Source organism: Podospora pseudoanserina, chromosome 1 (assembly GCF_035222485.1).
Source record: "Podospora pseudoanserina strain CBS 124.78 chromosome 1, whole genome shotgun sequence".
Lineage (NCBI taxonomy): Eukaryota > Fungi > Ascomycota > Sordariomycetes > Sordariales > Podosporaceae > Podospora > Podospora pseudoanserina.
In genome coordinates this window covers 3,017,157-3,034,851 of record NC_085920.1, presented here as the reverse complement: position 1 = coordinate 3,034,851, position 17,695 = coordinate 3,017,157, and the positions used below count along the sequence as shown (strand labels likewise).

The 17,695-nt window shown below is 53.3% G+C and overlaps 4 protein-coding genes across 4 annotated transcripts; 1 reads left to right on the top strand and 3 right to left on the bottom strand.

The window, feature by feature from the left end:
* Nucleotides 1–65: 65 nt before the first annotated feature.
* On the bottom strand, nt 66–1,595 carry QC764_108545 (uncharacterized protein; the record flags this gene model as incomplete). The annotated part of the gene is made up of 1 exon (XM_062942119.1): nt 66–1,595. One exon carries the CDS (start codon nt 1,593–1,595, stop codon nt 66–68), a length of 1,530 nt encoding a protein of 509 aa, XP_062805041.1.
* A 737-nt stretch (nt 1,596–2,332) lies between these two features.
* QC764_108540 (uncharacterized protein) lies at nt 2,333–4,785 on the bottom strand. Its single transcript, XM_062942118.1, has 3 exons — nt 3,193–4,785; nt 2,708–3,139; nt 2,333–2,651 (listed from the first exon to the last, which is right to left on the bottom strand). The coding sequence occupies exons 1-3, from the start codon at nt 3,235–3,237 to the stop codon at nt 2,421–2,423; spliced, it is 708 nt and encodes a 235-aa protein (XP_062805040.1). The 5' UTR covers nt 3,238–4,785; the 3' UTR covers nt 2,333–2,420.
* On the top strand, nt 3,874–7,059 carry QC764_108530 (uncharacterized protein; the record flags this gene model as incomplete). The annotated part of the gene is made up of 2 exons (XM_062942117.1): nt 3,874–5,959; nt 6,018–7,059. The coding sequence occupies 2 exons, from the start codon at nt 3,874–3,876 to the stop codon at nt 6,875–6,877; spliced, it is 2,946 nt and encodes a 981-aa protein (XP_062805039.1). The 3' UTR covers nt 6,878–7,059.
* A 1,145-nt stretch (nt 7,060–8,204) lies between these two features.
* Nucleotides 8,205–13,958, bottom strand: BEM3 (Rho GTPase activating protein; the record flags this gene model as incomplete). Its single annotated transcript, XM_062942116.1, has 4 exons — nt 13,133–13,958; nt 12,490–12,705; nt 10,874–12,384; nt 8,205–10,819 (listed from the first exon to the last, which is right to left on the bottom strand). Exons 1-4 carry the CDS (start codon nt 13,318–13,320, stop codon nt 8,205–8,207), a joined length of 4,530 nt encoding a protein of 1,509 aa, XP_062805038.1. The 5' UTR covers nt 13,321–13,958.
* Between the last annotated feature and the right edge of the window lie 3,737 nt (nt 13,959–17,695).

The window sequence follows — 17,695 nt, the reverse complement described above, 5'->3', positions numbered from 1 at the left end:
ATGGCATGGCAAGTAAAGACGAACCTAGAACTGAAAAGCCTCGCCGCCATAACAGCACACCTTAGCTACCACTTGACAATACCACCTAAAGGAAACCTCCCTGCCTCCGGAGCAAACGGATTGACCCCCGACTGTCTCATGACATACACGTCGGCATCGCTCGGCTCCCACGTCGCATCGCTCTGGAAAACCCACTCAAACGTTGAGTGCAACTCATGGTCCGGATGGGGGCTAACAGCCTGAGAGATTCTCACAGGGTACGGCCAGTCCCCCGTCTGCCGGTAAGTCTTCGCTCGGAGCATATCCAAAACCTCCCGCCAACCTCCCCCAACCACCTCGACACCCACCAACTCTACGCGGTCCAGGGCATCTGGGATAGTGTCAAGAAACCGCTTCAGGGTGCTGACGGTCATTCTAGCACCCTTCACCTGAATAACCGTCAAGTTTTTCCGTTCCTCATTCGAACCAGGCCCTTCCAGCAACGGGTCCAGCGCATGTGATCCCAGCTCCAGTACCACCGAGTAGTGTTTAAGGTTTGGCGATGTACAACAGAGACCCCAGAAAGACCTATCGTCATACCCAGCCTTCTGCTGGATCGAAATGTCTGTCAACCTCCTCGTGGCAGCTGTAAGTTTCTCTCGCAAATCAGAAACCTCCCTGAAAACCCTCCTCAAATCAATCAAGTCCACGTTCACCACGAGACTCTTGAGTTCTACCTGATCAACACCCCCCACAGCAGCCAAAACACGAGGAATAGTCTCCGAGAGCGGACGAGGCGAGGCCACCGACCCCGAAGCATGATGATAAAAAGGAATCTCTTCAACAATAACAGACCCTCTGGCCTCGAGATCCCTCCTCGTCAACGGCAACAGCGTATTCTCATAAATCCCCTCAACCACCGTCTCGGGCGTTTCCCACGAAAGCCCCCGCCTCCGTCTGCCATAATGGCAAGTATCATCAAACCTCAGCCCAGCCACCCACGGCATCCGGCTCAACGCCTCAGCAACCGCCGTTCCCATCGCCCTGTGATCCACCAGCACTTTCTGCTCATAAGCCAGCCTCTGGAACTCCCCAAAATACCTGTCCATACACTCCCGGTGAAGCGCCAAATCACCCCCCGGCTCCGGCTGTCGTTTCGGTTCTTGGAAATACAGCCAACACCTCAACACCTCATGCACCTTTCTCAATATCGCATTATCCTTCTCAGTCATAGTAATAATCTTGCCAACCTCAAAAATCTTTGCCCGGTTCGCCAAGACCTTCCGCTGAAAGTCGATAAACTCCCTTTTCCCCCCAAGAGGATTCCAGAAAGTAGAATATGAAGACAGCACCACCTCTATCGTCCTAACACCACGACTAATCGCCGGGTGTCGTGATATCGCATCCAGTCGCGCCAGAGAATCATTACTGTGCCCGACTTTGACCGAGGGAATAAGCCAGCGAGAGCTGACGTCGCAAAACTGGCGGCTGACCAAACGGCAGGCTTTGATGGAAGGTCCACCGCTGTGCTTGCTGCTCTCGTCCACCAGCTCCTCGATGATCATGGCGAGAAGCTCATTGGGCAGCGTGGAAAGCGTTGGGCGGTTCTGATCCATTTTGCCGTTGTGCGCAAAGCCTCGAACAACAAAGTCCGGTTTTGGCGAGACGTGTTATCTGACAGAAAAGCACCACTCTCTTGCTGTGGTCGTGCAATTATTTCTAACGACAAGTCAGCGCAACGATTCCAAAACACGCCTTTTCGGGTCCCCCTTCTTACTCGTCTGTTGTCAAAAGACGAAATATCGAGATCGAAAAATAAAGACTTGGAGAACGATCATAAACCCGTCAGAAATTAAACACCTGCCTTGAGAACGTGATGTCTATATGGGTGCCTGCAGGGAGACTGTAAAAGCGGGGTGGATTCTGTTTCGATCCGATCACTCGGACTCATCAAGGCTGGCACCAGAAACGCCCGTGTATAACCCTAACTCTAAATTGTCCTGAATGCGCTTTCGCGTTTTGCAGCATAAGGTGACATAAAGACTGTAATTGATACTACCCCCAGTCAAACTCATTCGAAACAGCTGTCCTTTCACATTAAATCAACCGAAAACATTTCATAGCTGGTATGGTTGATGTTCGTGGCAGTCCAAGCCAGACTTTCGAGAGCGCCCTACTTACTACCCCTTTTTGACTTGGTGGTTGGCCAGGCAACAACTTAGGGGTCTCACAGGCACACGCGTTTCCATCCGAACCGATGAAGATAATATTTATTAGTACAAAGTAAGCAATTCATGACCAATGACAGACCTGTCCCTTAGAGACGCGCGTCAGGCCACATCATCGTTAGGCAGCACCCCATCAACCAACCTCGACGAAAGACACTCGCAACCCTTCGCAGACATCACCCCCCCAATTACCATTGCAATACCCGCCAACCCCTAGCACTTCCCATTAATCCCACCCCCAGGATAAGGATAATCAGCCGGCGAGCTATCCTCCCCATGATTACAGTTCCCATACCCAGCATACACACCGTAGTCGTAACGTTTGGAGTGTCCCGACACGGGTTTTCCGCCAAAATCAGCTATCACCGAACAGCAGTCCCTCTTGATCACCTCCAGACGACGTGACACATCGGTACATGCAACCACAGCTGCGTTGCCGTATTCCTTTGACCGTTTCATCAGTATTGAAGCCGCTTATGTGACAGGAAAAAGAGACTTACACCACAAAGATACCCAGCCGTAGTCGACTTGCACCCAACACGGCGGCAGGCATCCTTGGGAGCCTCACATATTCCACCAAGAATATCCAGTTCGTTTATTATGGGATCGAGGGATCTGCTGTTGCCCGTGGCCATGACGCGGCACACGGGGCTGGGGAACTTGTCGAGGTATTTTGACCTTTGTCGGGCGACTAGCTTGGTGGTCCCGGGTTCGTTCCAGGGGGAGGCGAGGAGGGCAAGATCGGACTTGTCGAGAGGCTGGGCGACGTAGTTGGGGTTGATAGCGAGGATATAGTTGTAGATCTCGTCAACGGTGCCGAAGAGGGTGGTTTTGGGCTGACCGGGGGTGATTACGCCTGTCCATTTGATGCCGTGGCCGTTGTCTTGATACAGGGAGGTGGCGTTGGTGGTATGAAACGGGGTGGTGGCGGTCTAGGGTAGAGGGATTAGAAGGATGAGGACCGAGGAGTTGGCAGACAGCATACCACAGTTGCTGCGAGAGCCAGAAAGGAGGCAAGCTTAATGAACATGTTGCTGACGGTGGTCGACGCGTGGGCCTAACAGTGAAGCGATTGGGATGAACAAGGAGCTGTTGATGAGGGCTTGATGCTGGTCGACTCTTCTCTCAAGGAATAAGAATGTATGCGGGAGTGATACTTTTCGACTTCACTGGACCAGGAAGTTGAGTCTCCCTTGAAATAATCATTTGGGCCGGAGCCCAGTCTCCGTCATCTTGGTGTCAAAGTCTGATAGCTGGTAGCAGCAACCATTCTTCTTGCCTTCCTTCATACTTCCTGCCTCGTACCTCTTGCCCTCTGGGCCGTCTCGCGCTTACCTAAAATGCGCAGACAGCATGGGAGTGCTCGAACTTATATCACCGGCAAGCACATGTCGATGCAATCACGCAACTTGATCATGATTCAAGAAGGAGCCCCAAGGTCTTGAGCTAGGTCTTCGTCAACCCTCAAGATACAGTTCATCAACTAACCCGAGATACCTCGCCGCTGAGATATAGCATGTACTGCAGGCAATGAGCTGTGTTCTGGGTTTGCCTCACATCGCAATGGTTTGTACGCAGTAGGGTTGTTTGTTGGAGGTGGCGCACGTACCACGTCGGAGTCTTTGCTTACCGAGGTTGGTGTCGTCATCCAAGGCTTGTACATCACATGAAATTAAATTTTCGCGGGTGTGTAACAGCGGGTGTAGTACGCAATTTAATGGGAGGATTCCATTCTCGGCGCGGCGCCACTTCTGAACTCGGGACTCTCGGTTGGAGCGCCGACTTTCTTCGCCCTGACATTCGACCGCTCAGCATCGGTGATCGGCCTCAGAAAAGCCGTCAGCATCAGCAAGACCGTCGGCAGGCCGAACAGACAACCACCGGCATGGACATCTCGGCGCTTGACCCCATGCTCCGCAGCAGTAACGGCGGCAGTGGAAGCGGCAACGGCAGCACCAGCACTTCCAGCAACGGCCCAGGCAATGCGCCAACACCTCCAGCCCCCGTTCATGGGGCGCCGGGCGCCCAGCCGCCAGCGAGCTCGCTGAATGCACAACACCACCATGATAGGCTCCCCCAACTCCAAGCCCATCATCCCCAGCAGCAGCATCAATTGCGCCCGCAGCAACAGCAATGGCAACCACCACATCATCACCAACCCCAAATTCCCCACACTAACCATCCAATATCGGCATTCTCCCCACAAACACCTGCATCAACCGCAACCGTCAACACCTCGTCCACTCCAGCCAATACCACGGCCCCCAGCTCCATTGCTGTCAACACCCCTAACAATTCATATCACCACCACAACAGTCCCGGTGATGAGCACCACTCTCCAGGCGGCGCTGCCGGTGGACTAGATCCCAAAAAGCCCCGTGCCTGTGAATCATGCAGAGGTCTCAAAGTTCGTTGTGACCCAGACCCGGCTGACCCAGATGGCCCTTGCAAGAGATGTGCCAAAGCCAAACGCGAGTGCGTTATCACCCAGCCCACGAGGAAACGAGCTAAAAAAACGGACTCACGGGTGGCGGAGCTGGAGAAGAAGATTGATATGTTGACTGCTAGTTTGCAGGCCACCAGACCGCAAACTTCTGGCACATCGACAGGAGGGCTTCACGGGCCAGGTTCAGATCCCCAGGCTCACCAAGCTGCTCAGGCTCTGGTATCTTCAGCGGATTGGAGAGGAACTAGCCATGATCAAAGCGGCGGCCGACCTGGTACGGATTATGGGAGGTATGCGGGTGGTGGTGAACGGTATGGGCAGCAGCAGTCAATGTCGACATCTCTGCCTCCGCTGTCGTCGACGATATCGTCTTCAACTCCCGCTGTAGCTGGCCAGAAGAGGAAGATGACACAGGTCACCGGCGAGGAAGAGAGAGCTGCTGTTGCACTGGCTGGAGCAAACTTCAAAAGTGAGGACGGTGCTGCCAAGGTGGCAGATGTGGTTGATCGGGGCATCTTGACCATGAATATGGCTGAAGAGTTGTTCATGAGGTACACACAGCAGATGTGCTATCATCTCCCTGGTGTTGTGTTTCCGGCTGGGGTCACGGTGGGAGAGGTTCGGGCAAACAAGCCCATCTTGTTTTTGTCACTGATGGCGGCTGCTTCGTCTGAGATTCCGTCTTTGCAAAAAACACTGACAAAGGAGCTAATGCAAGTCTTTGCCGAGAAAATCATTGTGGACGGCCACAAGAGCTTGGAGCTTGTACAGGCCTTACAGGTGGCTGTTATTTGGTACTGGCCGCCAGATCGGTTCGAGGAGCTCAAGTTTTATCAACTTGTTCATGTAGCTGCTGTGATGGCTATTGAGATTGGACTGGGGACCAAGAAGATGTCGAGAGGTGGGTTTAAACGACACGTCTCTCAGGCTTGGAGAGACCACCCCATGCGCGGGACACCGCTTGATCCGACAACACTGGAGGCGAGAAGAGCGTGGTTGACGTGTTATTTTTTGGCCACCAACACGGCAATGGCACTTCATCGGGCGAATCTGATTAGGTGGACGCCGTTCATGGCAGAGTGTATCGACGTGCTGGAGTCTTCCCCGGAGGCTGTGCCGACTGACAAGTATTTCTGTCATTTGGTTTGGACGCACAAACTTGCCGAGGAGGTCGGGATTCAGTTTTCCATGGACGATCCTTCGTCTACGCCGAATATTGCTGATTCCAGGACCCAATATGCGCTTAAGGGGTTTGAAAGGGAGCTGGAGAGATACAGTGAGAATATTCCAAGGGAGTTACAGCAGCGTAAGTCGACCGTATGATCTGAAAGGCGTCTTCTGGTCTACATCTAACAGCTTCATAGCGTCTTTAAAGATGAGCTTCCACGTTATCAGCCTCTACATGCACGAGATCGCAACCCATAGCGATTGTCCTGATGACTGTAGGCTGGGACCCAACCCAGACACGCCACTGGCCTCGGATGCCCCTCTCACACAGGCACATATCAACGCCCTCTCCGCCTGTCTTACCGCCATCGACGGCATCTTTGACACATTTCTCTCACTTGACGTCCACACGACACGGTGCCTCCCAGTTTTCAATTTTGTCCGCGTGGCCTATGCCGTCGTCGTGCTCATCAAGCTCTACTTCGCCGCCTCCTCCACAAAAAGTGAGCTCGGCAAGGTGATCAACAAGGACCACATGAAAGTGGAGCAGCACCTCGACAAACTCCTCGAGAAATTCCGCGCCACCGCAGCAGAAGACAGAAGTCGACCCGCCGCGAAATTCCTCCTCGTCCTGGTTATGCTCCGGTCTTGGTTCCAAAAGCAGAAACAGAACCAAAGCGGCACTGGCTCCAACGGCTCCAACACCGCAAGCGACACCCCCCAATCCTCTCTCCAAACACCCTCTTACCCAGGCCCGTCAGGGACTGACAGTAAACACCCCAACGTCCCCACTCCAGTCCCCTCCCAAACCCCCAACCAACCTACCCACCCGTCGCTAGCACCCCCCTTCAACTCTTATCAGAAATGGCGGCCGCCTCTGCAAACGGTGCCTCCTCCCGCCCCAACAATGATCAGGGTATTCTCCCTCCTTCTTCTTCATCATCATCGGGGGCAATGCAACAAAACTGGGGTAATTACCCCCCACCTCAACAACAACAGCCTGATACTTCCAATGCATTTGACATTCCCGGGATGGGCAACCCGGCCTGGATGCTGAACAATACCTTTTTTCCTGGGGACACTTTTGATTTCCCTGGGTTGGGGGATGGGTTCGCGCAGGCGATGGATATGACGCTTGGTGGTTTTATGGACGGGACGTTGACCACGGCGGAGGATGGGGTTTTGAGGTATGAGCAGCCGGGGACCGGGGGGCAGCAACAACAGTGGTATGGAGGGGGGGATTTGATGAGTGGTGCTGTTGCTGGGGGGCCAGGGGGAGGAGGAGGGGGGCCGGCGGGAGGGGGCTATGGCTTTTGAGGAGGTGGAAGAGAAGGTAAGATGAAGTGTGTGTGTGTATATGTCAGTTCATTGTTGTTTATGGGGGTGGGGTGGGATATAGTAGGGAGTTGAGATTTATGCCTTCATGTGGTATGTTCAAAATGCTATTCAGTAGAGGATGTAAAGCGGAGGGGATAGATAATAACAGCTTAAACAAAACCGGGAAGCTGAAAGGGGGTGGGTTCAAAGGTCATACAATTAATGGAAAACCTACATCGCTTTTGATATCAAACTTTTTTCTCTTCATTTTCTGATCGAGAACGGTTTATAGCAACAACCAGATGGATACTATCATCGTTCTTCCATTGTAAAGGACGACACAAACACAGCAACTATCCACACCACCAGAGAACAAGCAAACCCTTGGGTATCTCCTCCACACCTTTCCAACCATACATACATACCACCAAGGCAACTAATTCATTCCCCTAGGTATACAAAACCACAAATCAGAATACTCAGAATCACAAACCAAACTCTCCCCTAGGTACCTCAGTTCAAGTCCTCAACTTTTGTAAAACTTTTAATAACATCAGCATTACTGTATACGCACCCCTCCCGCCCCCCTATTCCCCCATTCAATGTTCGCTTCATAATATATAATATATAAAAGTACGTTGGCAGTAGATATCTGAGAGAGGTACGCGGACAGCAAATATCGCCACGGCATCCTTTGCAGTGGTCATCTCTCCCTTCTCTTCGGCCAACTGAGTTAGTTCGACCAACTGAGTTAGTTGGCCGAAAAGAAGGGAGAGAAGAATGACGACCGCAAAGGATGCCGTGGCGATATTTACTGCCAGCGTACCTCTCTCATATACAACCCAAACCAACTTGATTCCAAAAAAAAACAGAATCTCCAACAACTTGACAAAAAAATAAAAAAATTGGTATCTTGCAAGCGAAATCTTTCCAAAAAGAGAAAGAAAAAAGAGAAAAAAACAGCAACAACAAAAACAATCCAAACACGCCCCCCCCTTGTACATCTGACCCCAAATATAAACCCAGAATCGCCAAAAAAATATTAACTGTTTTGAAACCTCCAAAAATCACTCTCTCAACCGACTCTTACTCGGCTGCTGATTCAAATTCCCCATAAACATCGAGCTCTCCCTCCTATTCTTATAAGAGTGCTCGTACGGCGCTGGCGACAATCCGCTCTCATACACCGGCCTGTCATAACCCGGTGATGGCCTCAACGCCCCTGGATGCTGCATCTGCGTAGGGTCAAAGTTGGGAGGGGGCGCATTGAAACTGCCTTCGTACGCTGGCCTCATGGAAAAGTGACCACCTTGCTGCTGTTGCTGGGGTGGCGCCATGAGCTGGGGCTCGTACACCACACCCGGGCGCTGAGGTGGAGGGGTGGGCGTGCTCCTCGAGTGCATTGTCGCAGCATTCATCTGTGCCATTTGCTGCATCGACAGGGGAGGTGGCGTGGGCGTGCTCCTGTTTGGCAGACTATCCAATGACTCCATTAAACGGTGTCTGTGAGGGGAATCGCTGTGTGAGGTTGACGGCCTTGGATCCGAAGGACGCCGTGGCGCATCCGAGGTGAAGGAGGATGGGAGTGATGGGCGGCGCGGTTGTGGCTGAAGATTGTCGGGCTCAGTAGTAGGCAGCTCATATTCAGTAGGGTCGACGCCAAAGATGGGCTCAAAGTTCTGCAAGAAAGCTGCAAAAATAGGAGCGGGGATGTTCAAGGTCGGGGAGAAAACAATGCCGACGTTTCGCACTGTCATCTTGTTGACGCTGGCATTGTTGATGATCTTGATCAAGAACGAAATTAAATACTTCAAAAGAGCAGCGTTGGCTTGAGGGAGACGATCCACAAGCTCGGCCAAAAGAGCATGCTTCTGCTTCTGGTTCGTGATTTCTATGGTGGCGATGAACTCCAGACGCAGGTCGTTTGTCAGGATCGTAATCGGAAGCTCGCGGAGGTAGAGCTTGAGCAGAGACGCAACCGCGTGAATATCGTAATACTGCGGATCGGTCACCAAATTAATGTCGCCCTCGGTATTGAAACGTTCCTTAAGCTGCTTGATGACGACACTGGACCCGCTTAGACGGAAGATGCCCTCCTCAGAGGTGGCATTCTTGTGCTCCAAATATTGGATGCATCTGTAGACGACAGCAGGGAGCGGTACCCGAACGTCAGCTGGGGCACAGTAGCGCACGGCCTCGGCAAGACTGGCACCAAATACCTGGCGCACAGGGCCGTTGTACCCGTTGCCAGTCTGTCCGTTGGCAATGCTGCCACCGTCACTACCAAAGATTGAATCTTGTCCATCACCGGAGTTTCTGGCCTTGGGACCGAATCCGAAAAAGCTGCGTTTCCTCGCCTTCTTCTCCTCCTGGCTAAGCTGTTGCGTGGCCATGGCTAGCTTGTTGCCCCACGATTCAGAAGATGTCATCATCTGGGGATCCCGAGGTCCAGAGATCGTGTACGAAGATGCCGTTGACTGGCTGTGAGTCGATTCGTGATCTTGCCCGGATGGCGCACCCTTGATAGGCACGCCTTGGGGAGAATCGCCTTGCCTCGTGGCCTCATAGCTGACTCCGATGAGCTTATCGTCAGCAATCGAATTCTGCTTGCCTTGACCCTTCTTCTTCGAGGCGTTGGCACGGTCGGCGTGTGCCGAGTGTCGATCGTGGGGGTGTTCCTTCTTCGCGTTATCCTCGTCCTCTGGATCCTCATAATCCACCCAGCGAAGCAAAGCATCGACCCATTGATCACGCTCCAGATCACTCTCAGCACACAAAACATGCCTCGTGGTGCTGTTGGGGTCTTTCTTTTTCCGTTCCAAGATCAGAAAAGCATGGCGGTACTGGTTCTCAGCCTCATCGTCTTTGGGACGAGCGGGGGAACCGTCGTTGTTGTGATGAGATTGCTTTCCAATCTGAGCCTTTTGGAGTTTTACTGTACCCAGGTGTGCACCGCCTGGTGTCTCATAGTACTTGAGTAGTGGCCCGTCAAGAATAAAATACCGGGCTTTCCAACCGCCAAAGTTCTTGCCTCGCTTGGTTAAATACCCAGTCCGGAAAGGTCTGCCGCCTGGCCCAGTGCGTTGCGATTCGGTATTGGCGTCACTTCTCGAGCTTCCAGTCTCATCTGCGTTGGGTGGCAAAGTGTTGGAAGAGAGATACTTGCACAACTCGAGTGCTGTGGCGGTATCCAGGGGCGTGTTGAGCAATTCCTCCAGATATTGATTCAGGGCCACACGCCGAGCATCAAGTTTGGCAGGGGCATGACCGCTGAAAAGAGATCTGTCTGGAGTCTTGGCAGTAAATGCGGGACATTGCTTAAGCCTCGAGTCCAGCTTCGCAAGTGACGCAGTGTCTTTCTCAACCCGCCACAGCTCACCACCATCAGCCCTTGACGAAACCGCCAGTGTGAAAACGGGGTCCTCTTCGAGCTGCGTCAAAGAAAGCAGACTGGCCCTCGAAGGTTTCATCCGCGAAGATGCAACCTTGAGAGTGATGTGAGGAAGGGCGTTGGGTGGAAGCAGGAGGTCTGGGTACTCCTCCGTCACAAAGCCCTTGAAAATCTTGGTTCTTTCTAGAGGGCTATCCATTGTAGAACTGGTTGGGCTCGCTTCACCACTGATTTGGGCCTCTTGCTTGACGATGAGGAGCGGCCTTGGTGATTTGAGCGCTAATGGTTCTCCTACAGGTCCTGGTGAGTATAGAGGGGTATTGGGAGGGAGTGGGATGGGCGCACGTGGTGGTCGAGGAGATAAAGGTGCTCCGGCAAATGTTGAAATCCCCAAGGGCGAGAGCGGTGGCGAAGTAACTGGTGACTTCAGAGGCATCGGCCTTGGGCTCGCGGGAAGACCTGGGCTCATCAATGCCATGGGCGGTGCCAGAGAATCCGAGTTCCCACTGAGAACACCAGCCAGAGACGCTGGTTCCCGAGGTGGGAGCACCTTGGTAGTTTGAACCAACCTAGGGCTCGCGGGCATCTCGGGCATCTCCGCGGGAAGTGGTGGCTCCTCTTCTGGTGTGTTCTTCCGACTGCTGCTCTTTTTGCTCTTCTTGGACAAGCTGCGCATCTCGGCCTCCTTTTGGGCCATGATCTCACGGTCTCGCTCGTCCTCCTCTCGTGTCCTTCGGCGTCCTCTCCGTTCATGATGCGGAATCTCATCTACTTCTAGTATATCGTCGTAATCTGTATCGGTCTCAGCCTCCTCCGGCGCAACTATCGCCGGCGTTGGATTCATATTTTTCAATTGGAGCGGTGCCGGAGGTGGTTTCCGTGGCGGTGGGGCAGGGGGTAACGGGAACTTCGAGACGCCGTCTTCCGGCTTGGGCGACCGATCTGGCAATCCGACAGGCAATTTTGGCGGGGGCATCTTGGGGGGTTCTCGGGGTGTCTGACGAGAGGGCGGTAAATCGAGGTTGATGCGCAAGTCAACTTGATCGTCGGTTGTCTCCTTAGCAGCCTCTTCGGCTTCTCTTTCTTGGGCCTCGTGGTCGTATTGGTCGAGGGCGTGCTCGCTTGCCTTTGGCATCGAATGAGACGGGTCAAGCAAATCGCCAACGGTTGATGGCGGCAGAAGCAAAGTCATTTGATCGGCCGGCGGAGTGATTGGGTACGGGGCCATCGAAACATCAATCGGCGAATGCTTTGGGGCGTCCAAGCCTGGTGACGCAGGAACTTCCAACACCCGCTCCTTTGGAATGGCACTCGCTTCGCCGGTTTCGTGTCTGGCTGGCCCTTGCATGGAGCTCGCCGCTGGAACGGCCGGGACAAACGGTGCTTCTGCGTCACCTAGAACTTCCTTCAGCTTTTTCCTGTACTTTTCTTTGTCCTTCAACGCCCGCTCCAGATCCTTATTAAGGCCTAGAATCATGGCCCTTTGCTTGTCAACAAGCCGCCATAACTGCGAATTTTGTTGCGATTGGGACTGTTTTTCCTTCAACAAGTACTGAATGACCGCTTCGGCACTGCCGGCCGTCTTGATTAGGTGTGCAATATCCGTCGACCCAGCAGCGTCCTGCGGCGTCTTATTCGGAGTCGACCTCGATGAAATTTGAGAAATGGCGGAATCCATGGAAGAGTTTCTCGCTGGACCCTTGGCGGGCTCTGCCCGCACGCTCGACGGACCGGCCATGATCGAGGGTGTAGACTGGCTTTGAGTAAGTCCTCCTGAGGGGCCCTTGGCGGCTACGACGGGGTCGGAGGCACTGCGCGCCTCATTCGGGAACTGCTGGGAGGAAGAGGGAGCCGGTCTGGTGGGTGGATGGTTAGCACGCTGGCCTGGAATCATGTGTGGCAACAGTCTTTGGCGCCAGGAGCGCGGGGTGTGGGCATGGGAGGTCTCCATTGTCACGAACCCTGGACTTCTCTCCTCTGGGGTGGTGCTACCCGAGGAGTCACTGTTAAAGTATGTTTTCTCGGATGCCTGCGCCTGGCGGTCCTCGGGGGCCGTCGTTACAATCCGTGGGACGGAGGCTGCAGATGGGAACTCGGCTCTCGTTGGGCCGGGACTCGTGGGCGGAGAAACAACGCTGCTCGAGTGCAACGGGCTCGGTGCGGGTTTCGGCCTGGACCTGTATCGATCAAAGAGATTGGATCAGTATTTTGTGGACACTGCAGCACCTGGCACGAATAGTCGCACCACAGCAGCATAAACGCCAGACTAGCCCGCGGTTGGCGTCAAGCTGTGTCTCTGGAGCCGGCAATGCCAATGTCAAGCTCCTCCAACCACGAGGATTGATTCGCCCTTTGTCAACGTCGACTGGCTACATGCGAGCTGCAGACCCAGTCTGTGGAGAGGAAGATGCCCGAACAAAAGAAAATGCAGAGAAGACCAAAAACAAGCCGGTCCCCAACCCAGGCTAGGCATCAAGGAGAGCCAATGGGCACAAGAAGAAAGAAACGATGTGAAAGAGACAACGCAACAACCAAACAAACTCAAAACGCAGGCGAGTGATTCGAAAAAAAAGGAAGCAATAGACAACGAGGGCACTGTCATACCTAGGGTTCGCCGCCGACAAGGGCGAGGAAGATGGGCTATTGGACGAGTAGCCGTGGGTCAGTACTTGTGTTCTCCCAATAGTAGGGCTGTCCTGGAAAGAAGAGTCCATAGATCGGGGTGGAGTTGAGGCCACAGAAGAGCGGCCGTCGGGGTGGTGGTGATGTTGGTCGTGGTCGAGCTGTGACATGGTCCGCTCAGCGACAGACAGGTCGAGGCCTTGGCCAATTGGTCGGAGAAGTGAAAGGGGGGTCCCGTCAACAAGACGCAGGACAACTCGCCGTGGTTTCGAGCTGCCTGGGAGACCCTGATCAACGTCGCATAGATTAAATTCGATTCAGTAGCCAGGACTGTCGCCTGTGTTGCCGCTGCCGAGAATCGAGGGGAAGCGCGCGCAGCAACTGCAAGTGACGGCGATGGTAGCACGGGTCGACGCCGTGCAATGGGAGTCGGTTGGTGGTCAACGGACGACCATGAAGAAAAGATGAAGGATATGCAGTAGGCAGTCCTGGAGAGAGAGAAAAGGGATCCCCTTCCCCCCCCTGGTGCTCGTGCTCTTGCAGGAAATGCACCTGGCAAAGATCCCGGCCGGCGCGCGCTAGAGGCTCGGGTGTCCAGTCCGCTGGGCGTCGCTTGGTGGTGGTAAGTGGTGACACTGGCAGCAGGGACAGAAGGCTCTTGCTCACCCCAACCTGCGGCGTACGAGTCGTGAATCTGAGGCTTTGCGTCTAAAAGAAAGCTCCTGGAACTGGAACTGGAACTGGAACTAGAAACTGGAACCGGAACCGAGACGAGAAAGGGTCCAGACAGCCACTTCAGGTGTGTGTGCCCCCCGCGGACGACAGGCGGGCTTTGTCAGAATTCAAAATTGGATCGCACGGCAGGACGGCGAGTGCTGCAACCCGCAGAGCTCTGGCCTCATTCTGGCGCTTGCCGTGGCACCTGCGGCTGCTGGCGCTCCACTCCTGCCCCTAAATCCCGAACCCCAGACTTCCCGACCCCTCCACCACGCTCTGGGCTGGGGTCCTTGATAAGATCACGAGTGCTTGTCCTAATCTCCGGCCAGAGGAACCGCTTACCTTGGGTCCTTGGCTCCAGCTCAGCCGGCGCCTCTTTTGAATGCCTCTATAGATCGGATATCTGGTGTGTACACGCCATGGACAATGCTGCTCTTGATATGGTGGATGGCAGCGTCCGCAATGAAGGACCTCGCTATTCAGCCCTCCTACAGCTTAGACCTCAAGGTCTGGTATTTGTGTCTCTGAAACATGATATTAGCCGGGCCGCAGATCTGGCTGGCTTAAAGTTTTGTGGTTTTTATATCATGATTTCTGCCTCCGAAACCGGGCCCGCGGGTGTCATCCAGAGTGTCATCCAGACATCTCAGGTCTTGATGATGCTCGACTCAAAAGACGGGATTTGCGTGATGACCGTTGAATGTTTTCTTGGTAGGGGTTGCAATCGACCCTCGCCTCCCCGCAACATCTCAACCCTCCCGCCCAGAACCCCGGCCAATATTTGATTCAAGGAACAAGGTTGCAGTTTTGGCCGTTCCACTCGCCGCCGCCCAAACACCCGCAAGTGTTACCGAGGCTCAGTTAAGCCTTTTTGTAAACTCAACTCCGAATGACGTTTAAGTCTGTTTTGTTTAGGTATATCACCGTCTCACTCATCTTCCTGCTGCCCGCTGACTTCAACATCGCATGTGAGAGCGAGGTGGTAATAAACCAGCATCTCAAAAGGGACCAATCTCCGTCCTACCAATCCGCCATGCCCCATCAATGTGGACTGTCGTCGTGATGCCCCTCTAACGGCAACCCCACATTCACTCTCAACAGCGCTAGTTTTTAGCGACAAATGTATCATGCAGGAGTCCAATTGTAATCCCTTGCGGCTTCTGCAGGTACATCACAAGCCAGAAGTTTAACAAGCCCTTCTGCCAGCCCTTGACAAGAACTTTGACAAGGCGGCACGCTTGTGACAAAGACGGGTTTGAAAGTATTGAAAGCCTGCGTCCCAACTGCATATCATCGTCAAAATGTCATCGGCGGTCTTTCTAGCCGTAGGACCCGTCAACATTTAGATACCACACCACCAATTATGGAAACAAAGTTGTCACTTTGGCGCCTGCTGGCAGAGGCCTCTGTCACACACAGGGAGCGCGCAAGCTGTACAACCTGGTTATCCTTACCACCTGGCCACATGAGTTGATAGTGTTGGTTGGCATTTACAACTCCTTGCTATGCTGCTGGGCATGATCAGATCCATAAGTGGGAAATAGGAATGGAGACTTGACCATCAACATGACCTGATGCTTTGGGGTTGTTGTGAGAGAGCATCCAGGATCCTGTTTTCTAATGGCACCCTATGAACATGAATGCCGGATCTCTTGAGTAGGCAGGCTCTTCGATGGTCATCGGAACCTGCTCCGTGGATATGATTCGCCAGTGAGGCCTCGAATCAAAGCATACAGCTCAACGTTCATCAACAAAACCTTCACATATATTTGTAAAGTAAGTCGTCAGAACTCTCCATAGCTTTCCGGGCTCATGATGACGGCATCCGGAGTTCGGCACGGTGGACGTTTATTTGGCCCGGCTGGTGCTCCGTTTCCCCCACGGCTGCATGGGCAGCCACGGTTATCCTCCGGTCAAAGGCTCCACAAAACCCGGATTTCACACACGCAAACGGCATCCAATAAGATCCCCCACAGTACCTGCATTTTCCATCGCAATTTGTCGAATCTTGGTCAACCACTTGGGATGGCAGGTGTCTGTCATGTTGTGAATGGCGGTGAGCAAGTTCCAACTTTTGTCGATGCTGGAGGACGGGAAAGCTCGCAGATTATCCCCCCTTTTCGGAGCTTCGTGCCCGTCTCAATCGGCCAACGGCCGTCGAGAGAACAGGAAGGCCGGGCAAGGATTGACCTTGCGATGGCAGGTTGGGTTACGTGCGTGATGTGGCATCGCGGAATTGGCTGGGGCATCTTTGTCCTCGTCAACATGTCGCAATCAACAACTTTCTCAGCTGGCGTAACGGTTTCGAACCGCAATTGGATGCCCCGATGGAATCGATTTGTTTCTGCAAGTCATTCTTCATTCGGTGCAAGTTTCGCATGCCGTGGTTGTTTTCTCACATAGACTTAGAAGCCCGTGATGAGTTCTGATTGGTTTGCCTCTCGCGGCTAGAGCCCCCTGAAATACAACATCAAAGTCCAGCCAGCCTCACACCTCCCAAGCTTGGATTGACACATCCAAAAGAAACACTCGAGGCTGAGAGATCAGGCCGCGTTGGGTTCCTGGTTTTGTTTCTTGGGCTGACATGGCTGCAAGAGATCTCTGGTCAGTGACACGAACGATCAGCCACCTGCGAACAAACAGCTTCAGAGTCTGCAATGATCTTCAGGGTTCATCGTATCGAGGTTTCAAACAATCACCGGTGTTGCTTTTTATATTCTGGAGGCCTTCTGGAAGCCGCTTGTGGCCGTAGATCAAGGCCTTGATGTTCCAACTTGCTGACCCGGTGGCCGGCCCAAAGCTTGCCGATGCGTTCATCGTCCGAATCTTGCATCCCAAGAGGTTGTTGCCCAGGCTGGGGAAATGCATTCAGGATGTCGATTGGTCGATCTGGCTTTGGGTAATTCATGGAGAATGATCCGATTCTGAGGAATCAGACGGCCACCGATACAGAGCCCAACTGAAGATCTATGTTTGATGACTGAACCGGGCTGAAGTCGGCTTTTCATTTGGTAAAGGCATCTACTATCTCCGAACCCGATCTGAGTCGCATCTGGTGCGAGAGGCGGCAAGATGGCCTCAAATTGTCTGGATGTCGCCGTCTGCGTTTATCTGTCCGTCAGTCAGTCAAGACCTGGCAAGCTCGCAAGTCCGCGGCTGCGAGCACGAGACCGAGTCAAGCACTGGATTCTCCCGTGGCATCAATGCCGTAAATAATATGGTGTCCTGAGGAGAAAAAGGCCTGAAACATCAGCTGTCCAGATGCAAGGAATGGATGGAAGCGTCGTTGTGTCAAGTCTCAGGCATCGTTTCAGGATGCTGGCCTGTGCGGTTGATCGGCACCAAAAATTGCCAGGAATGGTTCGGAGCAAGGGCTCTAATCACGTGCAAGCGCGTCAACTGCGCGACCTAGCCCACTTCCATCGCGTGATCGCGTGCTTCAGTTCTGTAGAGCGCGACAAATATGCCTGTACCATCCTGTGTATTCATTTACCTTGCATTCTCAAACTCCTTTTTAGGGTGAGGCTCAGAACATTCCAGGGTGGGACCTCCTATCGCTATAAGAACACCATCAAGCAAACATACTTTGTAGGACGGCCCGTCTTAGCCTTGATTTCGACTGAAGCATGTCTTCCAAGAGGAACTGGTTTTTTCCTGACTCCGTTGGCTCATTATTTACACTCTTCATCACCGTGAGGTCATAACTCATCCCATAGGAAGAAGCTCAATTATGATTCTGCAAAACATAACAACAGGCATCTACACCCACAAGCTCGTCAAACTATTGGGCCCGGTAAGACCAGTGTCGGCAAGTCTATCACATGGATG